The sequence below is a fragment of the Triticum urartu genome, chromosome 4A, assembly GCF_056163025.1.
Source record: "Triticum urartu cultivar PI428250 chromosome 4A, HENAU_Tu73, whole genome shotgun sequence".
NCBI lineage: Eukaryota > Viridiplantae > Streptophyta > Magnoliopsida > Poales > Poaceae > Triticum > Triticum urartu.
In genome coordinates, this window is record NC_141876.1 from 489,910,292 (window position 1) to 489,929,110 (window position 18,819).

Consider the following 18,819-nt stretch of genomic DNA (forward strand, 5'->3'; position numbering starts at 1 on the left):
ACCCCTAGCCAGGCGACCCCTCCCTACAAGAGACAGCAAAATCAATGGGCGCGCCCCCCGTTTGTCTTCCCTCACTGATGAGAGCAGCTGAGCGGGCAGCGGATATGCGGCCATGGCGCCGTGAATGCCATGTGGAGGGTGCAACGCGGCTGCATGGCCAGCGTGGGCGTGGAGACCTTTTCCGTGACCGAGTCCAACCGGCGAAACGAAGCTGCAGCACAGCTCTTCCAACCGATTTCTCTCACGCCTTCATTGCGCCATTAACTACGCCTCACCACCTCAACTACTCACTCGCTCACTCACTCCCCGCTCCCCCACTTAAACCCCCCTCCGGCCTCCCCTCATCCTCGTCCCTCCCACCGCGCACCGGTGCCGTTGCCAGCCTAGCCAGCAGCCTTCCACGACCTTCTTACCTAGATCCGCAACGTGCCGGAGAAGATCGACCGGACCGCGCTCGCGCTTGGCCTTTGCTGATCGGCGATGGAGATGCAGCTCGCGGCCGTGCTCGCCACGCTCGCTCTCGGCGGCGCGCTCGTCGTGCTCTTCTTCGGCAAGTGGTGGCAGCCGCTGGCCGACGGCGACAAGCGCGTCAAGGAGCTCGACGACGCCGTCGAGGCCCTGCTGCAGCTGCGGGCCGACGTGCTCAGGCAGCTGGACGGCGCGCCGGAGCCGGAGCAGCCGCGCGCGTGGCTGCGGCGCGTGCAGGACGCGCAGGACGAGGTGGCGTCCGTCAAGGCGCGGCACGACGCGGGGCAGCTCTACGTCGTCCGCCTCCTGCACTACTTCCTCACCACGGGCCCCGTCGCCGGGCTGGCCGAGAAGCAGCTCAAGATCGTGCGCGCCATCCAGGAGCAGGGCGCGGCGCTGCTGGAAGCCGCGCTGGCCGCGCCGCAGGCGCCGCCGCCGCTGCTCCTCCAGCCCGAGGAGCTGGAGCTCCCGCCCGAGACGGGGTCCGCCAGGCCCTACCTCAACGAGGCGCTCCGCTTCCTCGGCGACTGCGACGCGGCGCTCGGCGTCTGGGGCGCCGGCGGCGTGGGCAAGACCACGGTGCTGAGGCGGGTGCGCGACGTGTGCGGCCGCGTCGCGCCATTCTTCGACCACGTCCTCCTGCTGGCGGCCTCCAGGGACTGCACGGTGGCGAAACTCCAGAAGGAGGTCGTGGCCGTGCTCGGCCTCCGCGACGCGCCAACCGAGCAGGCGCAGGCCGCCGGGATCCTGAGCTTCCTGAGGGACAAGAGCTTCCTGCTCCTGCTGGACGGCGTGTGGGAGCGGCTGGACCTGGAGAGGGTCGGCATCCCGCAGCCCTTGGGGGTGGTGGCCGGCCGGGTGAGGAAGGTGGTCGTGGCGTCCAGGAGCGAGGCGGTGTGCGCGGACATGGGCTGCCGCAAGAAGATCAAGATGGAGAGCTTGAACGAAGACGATGCGTGGAGCCTGTTCGAAGCGAACGCCGGCGAGGAGGCCATCCGCGGCGACGCCCAAATTTCCACACTTGCAAGACAGGTAATCAGTCACTCGATCCATCTTTGCCTACTTTGGAAAACTCGGATTTGCTCTCTTTTTTTTCTGTCTGTTAGCGGCTTTCTCCTGAAACAGCAGTGCAGATTTTGTGGTCATGGACGTGGGGCACGCACACTCGTTTGATTTGAGAAATTCAAAAAGGCAGTTTAAAATGTCCTGAAATTTTCAAACAAAATTTCGATGAAAAATTGTCAGATGAAGAGTTAGTTGTGAATTTTGACCAAAATGTACAGATCCACACTTTATACACCAATTTATCGATGTGCGTCATGCTTTCCCTCCACTTTATCAACCAATAGTGATGCTGGTTCTAAGTTAGAAATTCACCCCAAAAGGAATAACATGAACAGACCTTATCCAACGGATTTCGGTGTTGTTAGCTAGCTTTATTACTTTGAAATATTAGTTATATGAATCAATTTTGATAATACCTTGAGAATTACTTGGTGGCGAACGAGCTTATTCCCGATAGGGATTACTCAAGGATTAGTATACAAATTCCCCAACAATCAACATGAAAATATGTAGAAGCTTGATAAGGGCGCGTGCACACATTTTATTTTCCAACAAAGTAATAATGCTCCAAAACACATTGCCATCTTCGTTGCAAAGTCTTGGCTCCAAAAGACCTCCAAAGAAACACATCCAAAAGTCAAGAACTCCCAAGGAAGGAACAAAGGAATTCATCACCCGACCCTTGTGTGTTAGGCAGAGGGGAACTGGCTGAAGTTATGGAGGTTGTTTAGATTGCGTCTGCACCAGCCCTACCAAACATGGCCGCGCATTAGTGACAGAGGAATTTCCTCCGTCACCAAGGGATCAACAGCATGCCAACACAAAATTGGTTGTTGTCCAAATGTATCTCCAACCTATCAGTAGCAGAAAACCAACTTGTGGTTGGATGGTTAGGACGGCACCAAGGATCAAACCCCAGGTTAGCCAATAATTTGGTAGGGCGGCTCCTAGGCTATCATGTTAGCAAATAATTTGGTAGGGCGGCTCCTGGGCTATCGTTGAATGTACCAAGCACTAGTGTACGATGAATATGATTACAAGATAATCAGATAGCACGAACAAAAATATCAGATACAAATGGAATCCATATCTGAGCTGGAGTGACTGTATGACTTAGCTCTTATCATAAGCTCTGAATTTGCATCAAGAATGGCGATTGCACCTCTAGCTGCGAGGTTATGCCAAGGAACGGCATGGGCCGAGGTTTCGGATTTGCCTTTGGTGTTTAAGAAGTTCTCAGAACATATATGATATTTCATGGATATTGCTGGTGCGAGTAGAAAAAGATGATAATATATTGATTGGGTGTGGGTGGCTAAGATAAAACTATTCTATGACTCCCGAATGACAATTGTAGTGACACAATCTACAAAATCGTGACCTTGTCAATCGTTCTGCACCTTGCTAAATACTACATGTAATTTCTTGCGTCTGAGATGTTCAGATGAGCATTTGATTTCTTCATAAACATTTTTACTTAAATCTCTAATAGCTTTGCTCTACTGCTAAACAGGTGGCTGCAGAATGCAAGGGCCTGCCTCTCTTCCTCGCCACTGTCGGCCGTGCCATGTCCAACAAACGTACAGCAGAGGAGTGGGGCGATGCACTCGACAAGCTCAAGACGCCGCAGCTCACGAGCACCGCGCCCGGCCAGGACAAGCACGCGCACGCTCTCGTCAAGTTCTGCTTCGACAGCCTCGAGAGCGACACGGTGAGGGAGTGCCTCCTGACCTGCGCGCTCTGGCCGGAGGACCACAACATCTCCAGGGACGAGCTCGTGCAGTGCTGGATCGGCCTGGGCCTCCTCCCCAAGTACGACGACGTCGACGAGTCGCTCCGGTTCGGGCACACGGTAGTCACCATCCTGGAGGCCGCGCGCCTCCTGGAGCAGGGCGACAACCACCGGCACAACATGTGCCCGTCCGACACGCACGTCCGGCTCCACGACGCCGTCCGCGACGCGGCGCTCCAGCTCGCGCCCGGCAAGTGGCTGGTCCGCGCGGGCGTCGGGCTCCGGGAGCCGCCCCGCGACGAGGCGCTGTGGCGCGACGCGGAGCGCGTCTCGCTGATGCACAACGCCATCGAGGAGGCCCCCGCCAAGGCCGGCGGCGCGCTCTCGGACGCGCAGCCGGCGTCGCTGATGCTGCAGTGCAACCGCGCCCTGCCGCGGAGGATGCTGCAGGCGATCCAGCAGTTCACCAGGCTGACGTACCTGGACCTGGAGGACACCGGCATACTGGACGCGTTCCCGATGGAGATCTGCTGCCTCGTCAACCTGGAGTTCCTCAACCTGTCCAGGAACAGGATCCTGTCGCTGCCCATGGAGCTGGGCAACCTGAGCCGGCTCAAGTACCTCCACCTGCGCGACAACTACTACATCCAGATCACGGTGCCTCCGGGCCTGATCTCGCGGCTCGCGAGGCTGCAGGTGCTGGACCTGTTCACCGCGAGCATCGTCTCCGTCGCGGACGACTACGTGGCGCCGGTCATCGACGACCTCGAGAGCAGCGGCGCGCGCATGCCGTGGCTCGGCATCTGGATGGACAACACCGGCGACGCGCGGAGGCTGGCGCGCCTGGCGCCGGGCGTGCGCGCCCGGTCGATCCACCTGCGGAAGCTGGACGGGGCGCGGACCCTGGAGCTGCTGTCGGCGCAGCACGCGGCGGAGCTGGGGGGCGTGCAGGAGGGCCTGCGGGAGCTGGCGGTGTACTCGTCCGACATCGAGGAGATCGTGGCGGACGCGCACGCGCCGAGGCTGGAGGTGGTCAAGTTCGGGTTCCTCGCGAGGCTCCGCGTCATGGAGTGGTCCCACGGCGCGGCGTCCAACCTCCGGGAGGTGGCCATCGGCGCGTGCCACGCGCTGACGCACATGACCTGGGTGCAGCACCTCCCGTGCCTCGAGTCGCTCAACCTCAGCGGCTGCAACGGGATGACGAGGCTGGTCGGCGGCGCCGCGGAGGGGGGCAGCGAGGCGGAGGAGGTGGTGACGTTCCCGCGGCTGAGGCTGCTGGCGCTGCTGGGGCTGCCGAGGCTGGAGGACATCCGCGGCGGCGGCGGGGAGTGCGCGTTCCCGGAGCTGCGGAGGCTGCAGACCAGGGGGTGCTCGCGGCTGAGGCGCATACCGATGCGGCCGGTGGCCGGCGGGCAGGGCAGGGTGAGGGTGGAGGGCGACAAGCACTGGTGGAACGGGCTGCAGTGGGCGAGCGACGACGTCAAGGCCTGCTTCGTCCCGGTGCTGCTCTGAGCCTCTCGCGCGCGCTCACCGAATTGGAGTTTTGGCGCGTCCTTGGCCTGTTTGATGGTGGGTGATAAATAAGTCTGGGTGGTACCCCGGTAGCCGGTAGGATGGCCAGGAACAACGAACAAAGCATACATGTAATTTTTTGGAGTTTATTTTGAGAAGACAAGGAGATTGGTTGGGGCTTTCTTTTCTTAGTTTTGGTTTTCTTGTATTCCGCTATCAATCAATTGAAGTAAAGAATCAATACTACTGTATGTTGGCAGTAGTAGCCTCACGGCTGATGTGTATGCATTTTCTTTTCTTCTAAAACCTGTCCTGGCATGTCTTTCTTTTCTTTTCAAAAAGCTAGCACAATGGCCTTTGGCAAATGAGAGGGATAATGTCATATTTGAGTGAAACTTGTTCCTAGTTGCACAATAATATATTTAATTTTCCAGAGGTATTAGGACTGGAATATCATAAAAAAAAACTAGTGATGGACAGGGAGGTGTGGAAGTTAGATGTCCACGTGTTAGAGCAATAAGTTAGTTTTGAGATCTTGTGGTTTTCAAGTATATCCTACCCTAACTTATTTGAAACAGTTGTTATTGTTGTTGTTGAAAATGTGTAGAACTGGTTCCTATCTTACAATGGGAATCAATTCCTACGAACCAAAGGGGTTCAGAGATTTTTTTTTTCTTACCTTATACAATTCCTATAAATATCCTACAAACCCGAAGGAGGCTAGGTGGTGGCCTAACTCCTTGTTTTTTTTCTCCTTGACTTCGTGACAATGCACGGGACTTGTGCCAATGACCCTAACATCCAGTTTACGAAGAACTTAAGATGCTTTAAGAAAACGAGAGTACCACATTGGAAACTACCAAAATGCTAACTATATGAAACCTTATGTAAAACGTTATTACATTCAATATGTGAGTATATGGGATATACTAACTTCTTATATGAGACGGAGGGAGTATATCACTTCAGATACGCTTCGAAACAAAGAATGTCACGCACACACATATTTCCCTACTTAGAATCAAAATCATGCATACAGTAAACACGCAACTTCGTAACCGCATGCCCGCATCACAACCCCGGGGTAAAAAATTAGATCTCCTCTCAGTGGCAGGCCACTACTTTGTTTGATTTCCTTGTCACTGTAGTAAGCAAGCGGCACCTATTGATCTACTTCCCTCTAGCATCACTCATCTGCGGTATAGGTAGAAGGAGCTGGTACGGAAAAACCTTCTGTATAAAGTTCGAAATGGTGAATTGAGGTAGAGTAGACCGATGATCCGGTAGTCATTTGGCCGGTCAGATACACGGGCAAGTCTCAATAACCAAAGTAGGAGTTGATGAGTGACTTTCTTCTTCTCTATTCCTTCTTACTGGACTGGACGGATTCCTTTCTGTAAACTGAGTTAATGGATTACATGATTTCAATAATTTCCTGTACAAAATGTCCTGGAATATCGAGAGTACAAAAGCCTTGGTTTTGTACTTCGGTACCACAAATAAGAACATTTGCCACAACATTTTCTATGCACACTTTAATCAAACTAAAAGCTAACCTCACAACTCACGACCGCACAACAAAAAAGAACAATCAACAAATTTAGAACCTTTTGAAAGGAAATGTGCTCCGGCCCTTCTGGCATTGCACACGTACTCCGTAACATTTGGCAACGGTAGAACACGCCCCAGTTATTTTCACCGATAACTGTGCTGCCTTTTCTTGGTTAGCCCCAGACAAATTATTCCACGATGTTCCACGCAGGTCTCCATGCTGCAAAGTGACCTCTACCGTCTGTCCAGGGCAGATTATACCAGCTGCTGGAGAAACCTGAGTTGAAGACATGTTTCACTCAGTGCTCAAGCATTAAGCTCGGTGTTGAATAAGCATCAATAAGCAGAACCATCTTACAGTAATTAGACTGTTCTAAAATGAAGTGAACCGATACAAGGAGAGTCAGAACAAGGCATTAACCCAACCTTGAGCCAAGTAGGGAAACCAGCAGAATCTGAGCCAGAGGAACTTGGTGCTTGGCCAGTTATCTCAAAACAAGCCCTGTCTTCTGGACTTCTGTTTTGTAGCTTCAAAACATAGGGAGTTTGGTCTTGCAGAATGATGTCATTGGTGCTCACATTTGCTTCAGGGAATGCTTTTAGCCCCTGAAGCAAGTGCAAACCTTTCTTATTCGAACTCATTATCTCCCCATATTTCTGCCTCATTGTCTGTTTGTCGACACGTGCAACATCCAAATTGAACAGGCATTTTACAGGTTTGTGATCACTGTCCGTTGCTTCCATGCAAGAGTCATACCTTGAAATATAGAACAATACAGTTCCATAAGGTTTCTATCTACTAACAGAAAAATGGATGCTAGGTACACAGGACAAAAAGACTACTACAAATAAAACCTGATTTCGGAAATAAAAAATATTGTATAGTTCAAACCATCTGTCTGATTGGACATCTGTTTTCACCACTGATTTCGTAAAGACAAGTGCTTTAAAATAAGATCTCAGTTGACTATGTTTCGAGAAACCTATTTGGACTCTTTTGTTGCCAGGCAGTAATGCATTAGTTGCCACCCTATTTTGTAACAAGTCACCACATGGCAACTTTAGACTAATCCAGTGGCAACTTTATAAATTGTCAGGTGGTAACATCGAAACATACCAACATGGGGTCTGGTTTTTGAGCTCTCGTCAAAACAAAGCCAACGGTGAAGACAGATCATAAACCGGCTTTATATTTAAAAGTTAGAATGTTTTAACTTTCAAGTTACATGCATGCAAATAGCAAAATGAGAGATGGACTGGTGGAGGAAACATCGTGCTCTAGGACAATCGAGCACATGTTCGCGCGTTATTTGTGCCCTACTAATATTCTTTATCCAGTGAGATAATCAAACAACAAATGACTTACAGTGATACTGAACAAACCACAGGACAATCCAAAGAACACTCAGTTCCTGAACTAGCTCGGCTGTCACGGTATAGAACTCGGTCACACCAGGCAGGAATGCGTTTCTTCTCACTACAATCATACCCTACAATAAGAGAAAAGTTTGTTCAAACGAAGTGTTCAGAAATCAGGAGTTCAGGAGTATTATCAACTCATAAGGATCAAATTGGTACCATATGAAACATTATTGCTGTGATAAGCACACACTAATATAACTAGAGGTTTGCCATGGTACACCCCCCAAAGAGTGTACTACTTTTGATGCAGATCAATGATACACCAGTGGCTTGGTTATACATTCACTCCCTAACCAAGTGAGCTAGCCTCACTTCTTATCTTTACATCAACTTCCTCCGGTTGTTACCAGATTACAGTCTCATACCCTTCTAGAAATTTTACTTTAGCATTCTCATTCATCTACATTTAGTTCTAGATACATCTCTTTTTATCCATTTTGATGACAAGTATTTAGTTCTAGATACATCTCTTTTTATCCATTTTGATGACAAGTATTTTCAGACGGAGGGAGTACATGTTATATAACGTTAGTACATAAAGTTGTCTACAACGTCGCAAAAGGAAATCCTATCCATGCAAATCAGCACCTCTAACCATGAAGACTGGATGCACAAAAAAATAAGGATACCATGTAATCTTCTATTGAACGAAAATGCATTTTCAAAGTTTTTTAGAGAAGGGCAGGGTGGGGGTTACTGAAGCAGGCCTCACGCAACTATCATCAGAATAACTATACCTGATAAGCCAGCTTTGTGTTTCTCAAATTTGTAAGTAGGTGGGAATTGGAAATCTCCTTCACGTAATCCCTGGAAGACTCTCCCGGATCTCATTTCTGCTCGCAGCTGGTCATTCTTCCTCAGCCAGTCAAAGCGTCTCCGGGAAACCAGCCCCATCGCCTCTTCATACGAAATATCGTAAAGCCGGTAATTGAAGTCACCAAGAAAGACAATCATGTCCGTATCTGACAACTCAGGCATTCTTGATCCCTATCATAGCAACATTTTGGTAATGTTTACAATCTCAGATAATGGATCTAGAAACAACTCTATCCACTGCAAAATTAAAATGAAGGGAAGCAACAACATACATTTGCTTGAAAAAGCTGACCGGCAGAACCAGAAACTGCAACATGAAAAGAAGTTGAGTAACAGTGTGTAAGATTAAGAAGTTCTGAATTCTTGGCACGATTCTTCATTGTGATTAGCAAGGTTGGCCAGACATTTACAAATTTGAACGCCATCATGCAGAAAAATTAACAAGAAGATTGAACAATTACTTGATGTTGTCAATAATCCACTTGAAGGGGTGGCAAAGGTCATTGTTCTAAAGACATGGTCAAAGTCTTCATTTCGCCGGCTCACAGCTTCCATATGTGCAGCGAAATGACAATTTACAAAGCAAATGCTTCTATCATGTATTCTCATCCTCAATCCGACTGCTCCCTGAGACAGTGAAGTACATTACAAAATGTTAGTAAACTAAGCTGAACTAAAATGAAGCCATAATGCTGCTTCTATACTCCCCCACAACTAAATGACCCGAATATTTAAGCAAAATTGTGCCATGCCTACTCAGCATCCCGTAATAACTGCCCAAAGGCAGCCATGCCCAACCAGGAAGCATGAGCAATGTGCACAGTCCTGTCCAGGAGGGATACATCACAGTAGGAGGATATATGACTCGCTTTGGTTACAGTTAAGTTTACATCAGGTATCGCAAGATTATATCCCTAGTTTTAGTTAATTGCATCTGTTAGAAGTAGAGATGAAATCAGTGTGCTAATAGGGCTGCCTCATCTCTATATAAGGTGCCTATAAGTACTCTCCATACCCCTATCATCTCTTCTACACAGATCTTGTTACACCTGCATGTAGAGGACCTCGGCCTCGGCCTTCTTCCATCACTGAAAAGCTATGCTCATGACAATTTGGTAACAGGCGCAGCCCCTGATACAGCCGTGGCAGCTCCTTGTCAGATCAAGGTATGGATGGCAGCGACAATCTCGCTAGCCAGATGGCTGCTATCGGAGAGGCTGAATCAGACTAACAGATCAATACCAAGATCAGCAGGGTGGATCAGCAGCAGTCCACACAGCTGCTATTAACTGAATAGAAGGCACATGCCGAGATCACCGTAGTGGTGTCCTCTCACTCAAAACTTGTTCCCCTGGGGGCATCCTGGCAGATCCGAAAGCTGTGCATGGCTTCTCTCTGATAACAGCCACTGCTGCCACCTCCATAGAACACACTGCAGACTGGACACCGCATCTACAAGTACTTCTCAACGTTTGATGGCAAGGAAGATTGTTACCCTAGCTGAACTGCTACAAACAACCTTTAGGAGATGATGGACAGGAAGGTATGGCTAGTGTCCTATCACGTGACAGGGGCTGCACAAACATGGTAGCACCACATGGATTGACATGACAGTGTCCAAACTGGAAGCACTTCACCTAGCTTTTCAACACCAGTTTCAGGCCGTCCCTACTAGCAATTCCCTCATGGCATTGGTGTCTCTATGACGAAGTGGCTCGCTGTGTCAGTTCCAGGAGCAATTTCTGACACTGCTACACGGCAGATCCTCTGACAGAAAAGAAGCAGATCCAACTCTTCATCAGATCACAGGAGCCGCTGTGAACAGATATCGAGGTACAAGCACCAGAACTTTAGAAATGGTCATAAGGCTGCCGTACATGTCAACCTGATTGCCAAGCCTGCTGCAGCGGGCTCCCGTCTGGTAAGCAATAGTCATCGAAAAACAACCCGCTGCCAAGCTGGGCAATTCGCCTGTCATGGGAGGTGCAGAAACTACAATCACTGCACCACATGCTATGGTCCACAACTGCACCGTGAATTTCGTGCCAGCACGCGGCGGGGGCCAATCCAGCGCAAAGGCTTAAGCGTCCCAATGGTCAACAGCAAGTAAATGGCTTGCACCAGCCTTTATATTAGCACCCTAATCTCTTCATCATCGTGAAGCAATCGCCACGATCTCTATGTGATCCCATTAGGCGGGTTTGACATGGTATAGGGAACACATAGTTCACAGCAAGATTTTGGGGCTTCACGCCTAATATCTAGATCAAGTTGTATTTACACAACAAAGGAGTTGGGCATATATAACAACCAGCAGAGAACGTTCACTTAAATCAAACACTACTTAAAAATAAATGGCTGATGAAGTATGATGGCAAAATGGTGAGCTGAAATAAAAACTATATTGACATTTGACATCAAGTCACAAACAACATGTCTAAGTTACCTGCTATGAATAAGAAATAATATATTAATAGGACAACAAAAGTACCTTGTTGCCAAAAAGAATACATTAACAAGACAACAAAAGTACCTTGTTGCCAATAGCGCGTCCTAATCCACATGCTACTGCAGCATTGTCGATATCACTGACAAAATGCTTCAGATTTGTTCTTACCCTGAGGAAAGAAAAAACTCAATAACTTCTACAATTACGAAGAAAAAAAAACAGAAGGATAAATACCGAAAAATAGTCCTAGACAGATTACCATACAGCAGTAAGTAACCCAGCCATCTGCCTTGAACCAACACGCTCAAAAGAGTGGCCTTTCAAGATTTGCCCAATTGCATCCAACCACCACTCCCCGTTTGGGCTTCCCTCTAGCCCTACCTAAAGCCAGTGGAAAATATATCAGGATTACAGCTAGCAAAAAATAGCATATATTTTTTCTATATTTATGTTTATTAATATTCTAAAAAATTAACATGAGAATTAACTCTTAACAGGTACTCCCTCCGTTCCAAAATATACGGCATATAGATTTTCAGAAGTCAAGCTTTGCAAAGTTTATAGAGAAAAATATCTACATCTACAATACCAAACAAATATTATCAGATACATCGTGAAATATATTTGTATACTGTATTTATTTGGTATTATTGACGTTGATATTTTTCTCTATAAACTTGGTAAATCTTGATGGAAGTTACTTTTTGGCACACACAAAACACTATATTTTGGAACAGATGGAGTGGTAAACAAGCCACCTTGTCCCAGTGGCTTTGTGGCACAGGGCTTGCATGCCTCCAATTGAAAGCAAGTCATTTGATATAGAATAGCAGCTCATAAAATAGGATTGCGAGTAAATTTTTATTCAAGCTCAAAAGATTGCACAACAAGGCAATATATTCAACTATTCATGCCACAGTTACCCGCAAAGAAAAAAAACTATTCATGCCACAGAAATTGCCAACTAACCAGTTGATCACAAAATGCTCCAACATTCTGGTTTTGTGCACGTTGCAACAATCTGACTAGCCCTCAGTAACACAGCACATATCATGATAATAGATAATTATGTGTAACAACAATGATGTAATAAACGACGAAAACCTAAATTTTTTAACTCATCGTTTTTACCGTTTCTTTAGCTGCCGACATTGCAAGAAAACCAGCGCCCATCTCCACCTCTTGCAGTCCAACTACTACTACCCCAACCTCTTGAGTTGGGAATTTCAGCCAAGCTCTTAGTGACTCATAAGATGCTTTTTCTTGCCCAACATTCCAAGAACATACTAACACCTTCATGTATTCAATGTTTTTGTATGATGTCTCTTTCTCCGTCAATTCAGAACGCAAAATGCTGTCAGCAGGCCCTGGAGATGATAAATTCCATCCACGGACTCCCCCATGACCAGCTAATGTAAATATATATGAACTTCCGACAGCCATACTCAGAATTGGACTACTATGTGCAATCCAGCCCCCCAGCAAGTTGCCATCCAGGTCCAAGAGCTGGATGTTGCCATCCATGTACCCCACCCACAATCTTGTGCCAAAGTTGAAAATACTTTGAACAGAAGATGAATGATGCTGAAACTCTTGCAAACGATTACCACTACCATCCCATTGAGCAACTGAGCCATTTGCAGATCCTGTCCAGATCATCCCATCCATTGACATTACTAATGCTTCTGTTCTTCGAGTATCATCTCCAAATCCTGCTTTAGCAGCAACTCGCCGAACTGCATCAGCTGCTCCCATCAAAGCATTCCGTGATCTCTGGAAAAAATTAACAGGACTACGAGCTTTCTCTTTCTTCGGAGAGGAGAAAAGGTTTTGTTTTGTTTCATAGCCATATGGATCCTGAGCAGATAAGACGTCAAAACGAGTATCAACTTGGCCATCCACATTTACCACTTTCAGGAGCTCCTTGGTGCGAGAATCCCTATACGGCAAAATAGGGAACAAGAATAAACACAAATATACGAACAGCTGGACTAGTGTAAGCAAAATGCAACAGTAACAGGTGAATGGACACATGAAGTGTACCAGAGTGCAAATGAGAGGTAACCAGCACTCCATACTTTCGATCTGGAATTGTCAGACAATAGAAGTTTTACATCTACGGAAGGTAAGGGGCAGGCCCCTCCGTCGCTGACCATGGTCCAAAGGTCAATGAATGATCTTTCAACTAAAAGGGAGGCCTTACACTTTTCTTCTCGTTCTAAAGCAAGAGATTTCTCAATTGCTTCTCCATTCCATACTTTAATTATTCCACCTTCAGATCCAGACCATAAATCACCTATGATTGATGCAAACAAGATCAGAATTGAACTAGTCCAACTGCAGTTAGCTTGTTCAACAATATGAATTCTAACTGCTGAAAATAGTATAGCTATGAAGAAGAATCATAAAGTTGCAAGCAGCAAGCCACCATCTTAAACATATAGGGTGTGTTCAGTTGCTGTCATCAGGTGGAACGTCATGGGTCCATCCGGTTCCTATAGCCCATTTCCATGTTTAGTTACTCGAACGGACCGGAACCCACCAATCCCAAAAAACGGAATATTCGCACTATATGCGGAACCGAGGGATACCTCCAATTCGGGCGGACGACAAGGAACGAGCCCCTCGCACGCACCCAGCCCTATCCTCTCGCGACTCCCTCTCTCAGCGCCGCCAACCCTCCCGCGTCGCCCCCACATCTCGATCTGCCCCCTCTCCGGCGCCGCAATCCCTCTCGTCCCCATCGTCTCTCCTCCGTCATGGCGCGCATCAGGATCTTGGCGGCGACCTTCAGCGGGGCGGCAACTGGCGGCGGGGCGGAGGACTGGCAGGGGCGGCCACCTTCAGCGGGGCGGCAACTGGCGGCGCGGCGGCGAACTAGCAGGAGTGGCGACTTGCAGCGGCGAGGCGACTTGCAGCGGGACGGCCGGAGTGCAAGGAACGACCGGTGCGGCTGCTGCGTCTGGTTCTGCTGCTAGCAGTGAAGGGATGGTACGTCTGGTTTTCCTGCTAGCAGCGAATGAGGAGTGAAGGCAGCAATTGGCTGCTAGCAGTGAACTTGGCATGTACAGATGCACTTGTTGCTGGATGATTTGGTATTGTGAACTCATGTATGGCAGTGAACTTGGCATGTATGCATGTATGGATATATTGTTATGTTGTTTGTCTTCGAAATACAAATGAAATACTGCCAAAATTTCAGATTTTATGGGGTTCCATTTTTCATTCCATCTATCCAACCGAACACAAGAACGGAACCAACCCGTTTCGTATTTTTGTTGGTACCAAACACAGGAATGGAACGGACCCGTTCCCATGGAATGGAACCATTCCATTCCGTTCCACTTGGTTCCTCAACTAAACACACCCATAGGCTACCTGAACAACAAATTTCAGCAGCTCATGCTGCGGATCTAATAGTTGCATGCCTTATCTGCCTTGTAGATTTCACTATCAATATTTGGTTGTGTTAAGATGGATGGCAGAGTTTTATTAGCATAGCACAATAAGTATAGGACTTGTTGTTAATCTTCTAGCAATATAGTTCAGGACTTGTTGTTAATCTTCTAGCAATTTGGAAAAAGAAGAATGGAAGCATGTCAGGACAAGTACTGGTACTTCGTTGACCAAAATTAAAATCTCTCCAGAACAGATTGTCCTGGGGATGTTGATACTAGAGGGTGAACTCTGGGAGTTGGTTTGCATGAGTAGTTGCATGCCCACTGCTGCCAATATGCTGCCAGGCCCCTTTTAACAAAAAAGAAACTTCTCGTAAGCTGTTAGCAAGCTAGTCTGCTGTAACTGTGTGAAAACAATTCTGTGAATCTAGTGCAGAAACTAGTGCACTGAACAATGTGTGAAACTGTCTTTGGCAGGTGTACTGTTTGCATGTCTTCGCGAGAAATGAAATATCCCATTTTACAGCAAGCGTAATACAAGTCCATTTGGATCAGACTGACAGGTAATATTTCAGTTGTTGTGAAAATATAATCCCAAGTAAGTCAAATCATAACAAATTTCGTGAATTAACCTACCCCCTCCCAAAGAAAAGTTCAAGGTCGTGGACTCTTGAGTTGCCCTCCACGACCTTGAACTTCTCTGTTTGCATGTCTTATTGGACTCTCGAGTTGCCCTCAACGACCTTGATCACAACGGTGGAGCCATTGCCGAACTTGAAGGTGCCGGGCACCGTCTGGTTCGGCTCCGCACGTCACCATGTCGCTGTTCATGTGATCCGCCACCCCAGTGTCGAGGTACAAGGTGGCGTCAGCATCCTCAGGTGATTGCATCAGGACCACCCACGCGTGCTCGTTAAGGTAGACGCCCTCCTCCCAGTTGCCATGGCAGCGTATTCCGTTGGCGTGGAAGGGGCTGCCGTGACAGCATTTTCTGTTGCCGTGGCAACGATCTGGCCCAAAACCCCTGCCATGGCAGGGATTTCGGACGGCTCAGTGATAAACGTAAGCGACATCTCCTCGATCATCAGCAGCGCAAGACCTTCGTCGTCCACCTGCACGATGTGAGCCTCTTCACATTTCTTCTCTCGACAGTCGCGGGCCCACTAGCCCGCCTTGCCGCAGTAGCGGCATTTGTCATGGTCCGTGTCAGCAGAGTTGCCACCGGCGTTGCTGCTGCCTAGAGGCGCTCTTCCCCTTCAAGTTCCGGCCGCCGCATCCACAGGCATTCCAAATACTATAGGCCATTTTCAGTGCTGGCGGAAGTGGACTCTGTTTCCTACAAGTTGGTACTTCCTGAGGGCTGCCAGTTGCATCCAACATTTCATGTTAGCTAGCTGAAGAAACACCTAGGTCCCAAAGCAATTCCAAACCCAACTTTACTTTTACTGAATGTTGATGGCCCGATATTGGTGGAACACTGGAACCAGAAGAACTACTGGAGAGCAAGCTCATCCCGCATGTCCATGGCCCGATATTGGTGGAACCAGAAGAACTACTGGAGAGCAGACTCATCCCGCATGTCCAGGGCAACATCATTATTCCCGTGATTCAGTGGCGCGTCAAAAGGAGGAACATACTGCTGGAAATGGCAACCTGGGAGCACTCCACATTTATCCGGAAGCATTTCAGACTTAAGGGACAGGTCTGAACTTCAGTAGGGGGAATTAGTCATGCGCAAAGCGTTCCCTTTGAATACCTCATCTAACGCCAGCTACTTTATCTGCAACTCACTTACTGTTTCGCGCCCATCTTGATCAACACTATCTTTGATCCAACGTCTCCCGTCAAAAATACTACTTCTGGGATGAACGTGCTGTCAGACAAGCTGCTTTACCATCCCTTGCATTTACCGACTTTTCACTTTACCTACTTTCCAGACTATATAAACAAGGAAGGAAAACCCTAGAAACCATCTTGTTCACTTTGCGTTAAACCCTAGCCGCCTCTGTTCGACGTCCGGCCCCTATTTGCTCTTGTTAAGCTTATCTTAATTAACAATGGAGCAAAGTAGCTACATCTCTGCATATTCTTGTCTCGACCTTGCTTCCATGTTGAATCTCGTAATCAGACCATGATACCTCATGGGAATACAAGTTGCATATTCCTAACAGAAGTGATGTGTTGGAGGCTGCTTGCAGTGGCGTGCAGCACACAGATCCATGGGGCTGGTGATAAAAGTATGTTGTGAAGTCAGAGCTCGAGGCAGATCATGTTGAAGTGGTGGTTGGTCGTGATGTGGGTCAGAGGATAACGGCATCAACACAGGGAGGGCATGGGTTTGGACTTGGATCCATGGGTCTTAGTAGTCTGCTCTCACAGATTAGTAACACTGGGTACTTCTTGATTCATGCAAATTTTAAGTGGGAGAGCATAGAAACAATTCTCTAAACCAATTAGGTGGATAACTTTATTACATTATACCACATGGAGAGGTCTGCAGTCCTTGTGGCTAGATAGCTGGATATAGATAACTGATTTCACAGGATACATTGCATTGCTCGGACAGGGCTTTAAGTCGGATAGCTATTTGCTTCAACATTTCTAGATTTAACTGCAATATTTCAGGTAAAAGATAAACTACAGCAGTGTTGGGCATCATAGACCCTACTATATTCTACAATAAACTAAGCTATTCAGAGTCCCTTCTATGTTGATAAATTAATAAACTGTGTGTTCCTGCTCATATTTTCGACTACCTTGAATAGATATGTTTCAGCCACTGGTTTACAGATGGTGATAGTGTAAGCACGAATGTCATTAACCACGGTGATCAATTGCAATGTACAATGTCAGAAAGTTGCATGAAAATCATACTGATTGACATGAAACTGAGCCAAGGGGAATTACCATAGGGAGAGATGGCCATCGCAAATACTGGTCCACGGTGTGCATCCCACCCAATGCGCTCCCCGGCCTCCGGACCTGGGTCAGCACCCCAACCCATGATCCGCCCGTTGGTGTGCCCGCTCCACACCAAACCGCGGCCGGGATCAGCCACGAGGCAGATTGCAGGCGGTGTCTTGCGCGACTCCCGAAAGGGCGCGCTCGCCTCGTCTCCCCACCGCCGCGGAGGCGTGGGTGATCGGAAGGCATCCGCGAGGTCCCAAACCCTGACGCCAGCCTCGCCCGCCGCCCAGAGGTGAGTGGAGGTCCCGGCACCAGGAGCAGCACAGCAGGCGAGAGCACAGAGGGCGATGCCAGACTGTGACTCCCTCGATGGCCTCGGGCGCAGCTCCAGCGGGGGCGGGCGGTCCGCGCGCACCGCGGCGCGAGGGGGAGGGCGGTGGACGCGGGATTGGGATGCGGAAGCGGCGAACTCCGAGAGCGAGTTGGAATGGTGGGGGCCCGGGGGCGGAGGGCAGACGTCGGCTGCCGCGGGGAGAGAAGCGGCCGAGAAGGCCGGGAGGGAGTGGCTGGGGTGGATGGGCTGAGGGGCAATAGCGCGGTGGAGGGAACCGGAGAAGGAAGCGGAGGCGGATGCAGGAGGGATGGAGGTGACCGGGAGGGATGCTGAGCGGAGAGCCGATGCAGCGGGAGGGGAGGTGGAAGGGATGGGAGCAGGGGCTGGTGGAGGGGTAGGGGGCGAGATGGAGGCGGAGAGGAAGAAGTCGTCGGGGACGTCGTCCCACGGGGATGAGACGGCGGCGGCGGGTGTCGCGGTATCGCCGGGATCCGCCATTGCGGAGATCGGGGGCGACAGCCTGACAAGTAGGTGAGGGAGAAAGGACTTGCGCGGACGCGGCTTGACTCCCCTGGACGTGCTCCCATGTCCCATCCGTGCTCCCGCCCGCTCATTCTTCATCCCACGGTTCTCCTCCCACGTCTTTTTTTTTCAGCCAAAAGAAACACACACACACACACAAATCCTTGCTAGCATAGCACGTTTTGAGTTTATTATGACCGCATAGCCCACAATTTTCAACATTGGCATCAAAAGTCAGGTCATACGATCATCGTTGTCATTCAATCTGATGTGCAACTTTGTCGACGTGGTTCATTGGAAACCCTAGTCCTCTGCGTGTACTCGTCTGCTATGAGCTCTCCTTCTGTCGTCGGCTGCCTCCGAGTCCGTTGCGAACTATGCCATATCGTGGCCTTATCTGGTTGAATCACTGCCGCCGCGTGAGATTATTATTATGTTTTCGCTGGAATCTCGCGTACACCGAATCGATCTGTGTAGGCAAGATTCTGCTGCAACTCATGTACCCACGTCAGCCCGCTATCTGCAAAATTTACTTTGATTATCAGTAAGTTTAGCCAATGCAGAATATAAATATGAGACGAATCATCGTGAGATACACAAGCTATATGGTGCCTGCTAGGTTAACAATCAAAATAGACCACAG

At 48.9% G+C, this 18,819-nt stretch overlaps 2 protein-coding genes across 2 annotated transcripts; one reads left to right on the forward strand and one right to left on the reverse strand.

The window, feature by feature from the left end:
• The first annotated feature begins 329 nt into the window (after positions 1-329).
• LOC125552257 (putative disease resistance protein At1g61300) lies at positions 330-5,048 on the forward strand. Its single transcript, XM_048715751.2, has 2 exons — positions 330-1,500; positions 3,047-5,048. The coding sequence occupies exons 1-2, from the start codon at positions 481-483 to the stop codon at positions 4,775-4,777; spliced, it is 2,751 nt and encodes a 916-aa protein (XP_048571708.2). The 5' UTR covers positions 330-480; the 3' UTR covers positions 4,778-5,048.
• Positions 5,049-6,114: 1,066 nt separating this feature from the next.
• Positions 6,115-18,231, reverse strand: LOC125552253 (type II inositol polyphosphate 5-phosphatase 15-like). Its single transcript, XM_048715747.2, has 11 exons — positions 17,321-18,231; positions 13,059-13,311; positions 12,147-12,954; positions 11,275-11,396; positions 11,100-11,184; positions 9,028-9,193; positions 8,839-8,873; positions 8,488-8,737; positions 7,695-7,818; positions 6,755-7,085; positions 6,115-6,605 (listed from the first exon to the last, which is right to left on the reverse strand). Exons 1-11 carry the CDS (start codon positions 18,150-18,152, stop codon positions 6,378-6,380), a joined length of 3,234 nt encoding a protein of 1,077 aa, XP_048571704.2. The 5' UTR covers positions 18,153-18,231; the 3' UTR covers positions 6,115-6,377.
• Positions 18,232-18,819: the final 588 nt, after the last annotated feature.

Coding starts and splice junctions, on each gene's coding strand:
- LOC125552253 (XM_048715747.2), bottom strand. CDS start 18,152: ATGGCGGATCCCGGCGATACCGCGACACCCGCCGCCGCCGTCTCATCC. Junction 13,312..17,320: donor GATGGCCATCTCTCCCTATG/GTAATTCCCCTT, acceptor CATCAATCATAG/GTGATTTATGGTCTGGATCT. Junction 8,874..9,027: donor TGGATTATTGACAACATCAA/GTAATTGTTCAA, acceptor TTCATGTTGCAG/TTTCTGGTTCTGCCGGTCAG.
- LOC125552257 (XM_048715751.2), top strand. CDS start 481: ATGGAGATGCAGCTCGCGGCCGTGCTCGCCACGCTCGCTCTCGGCGGC. Junction 1,501..3,046: donor TTTCCACACTTGCAAGACAG/GTAATCAGTCAC, acceptor ACTGCTAAACAG/GTGGCTGCAGAATGCAAGGG.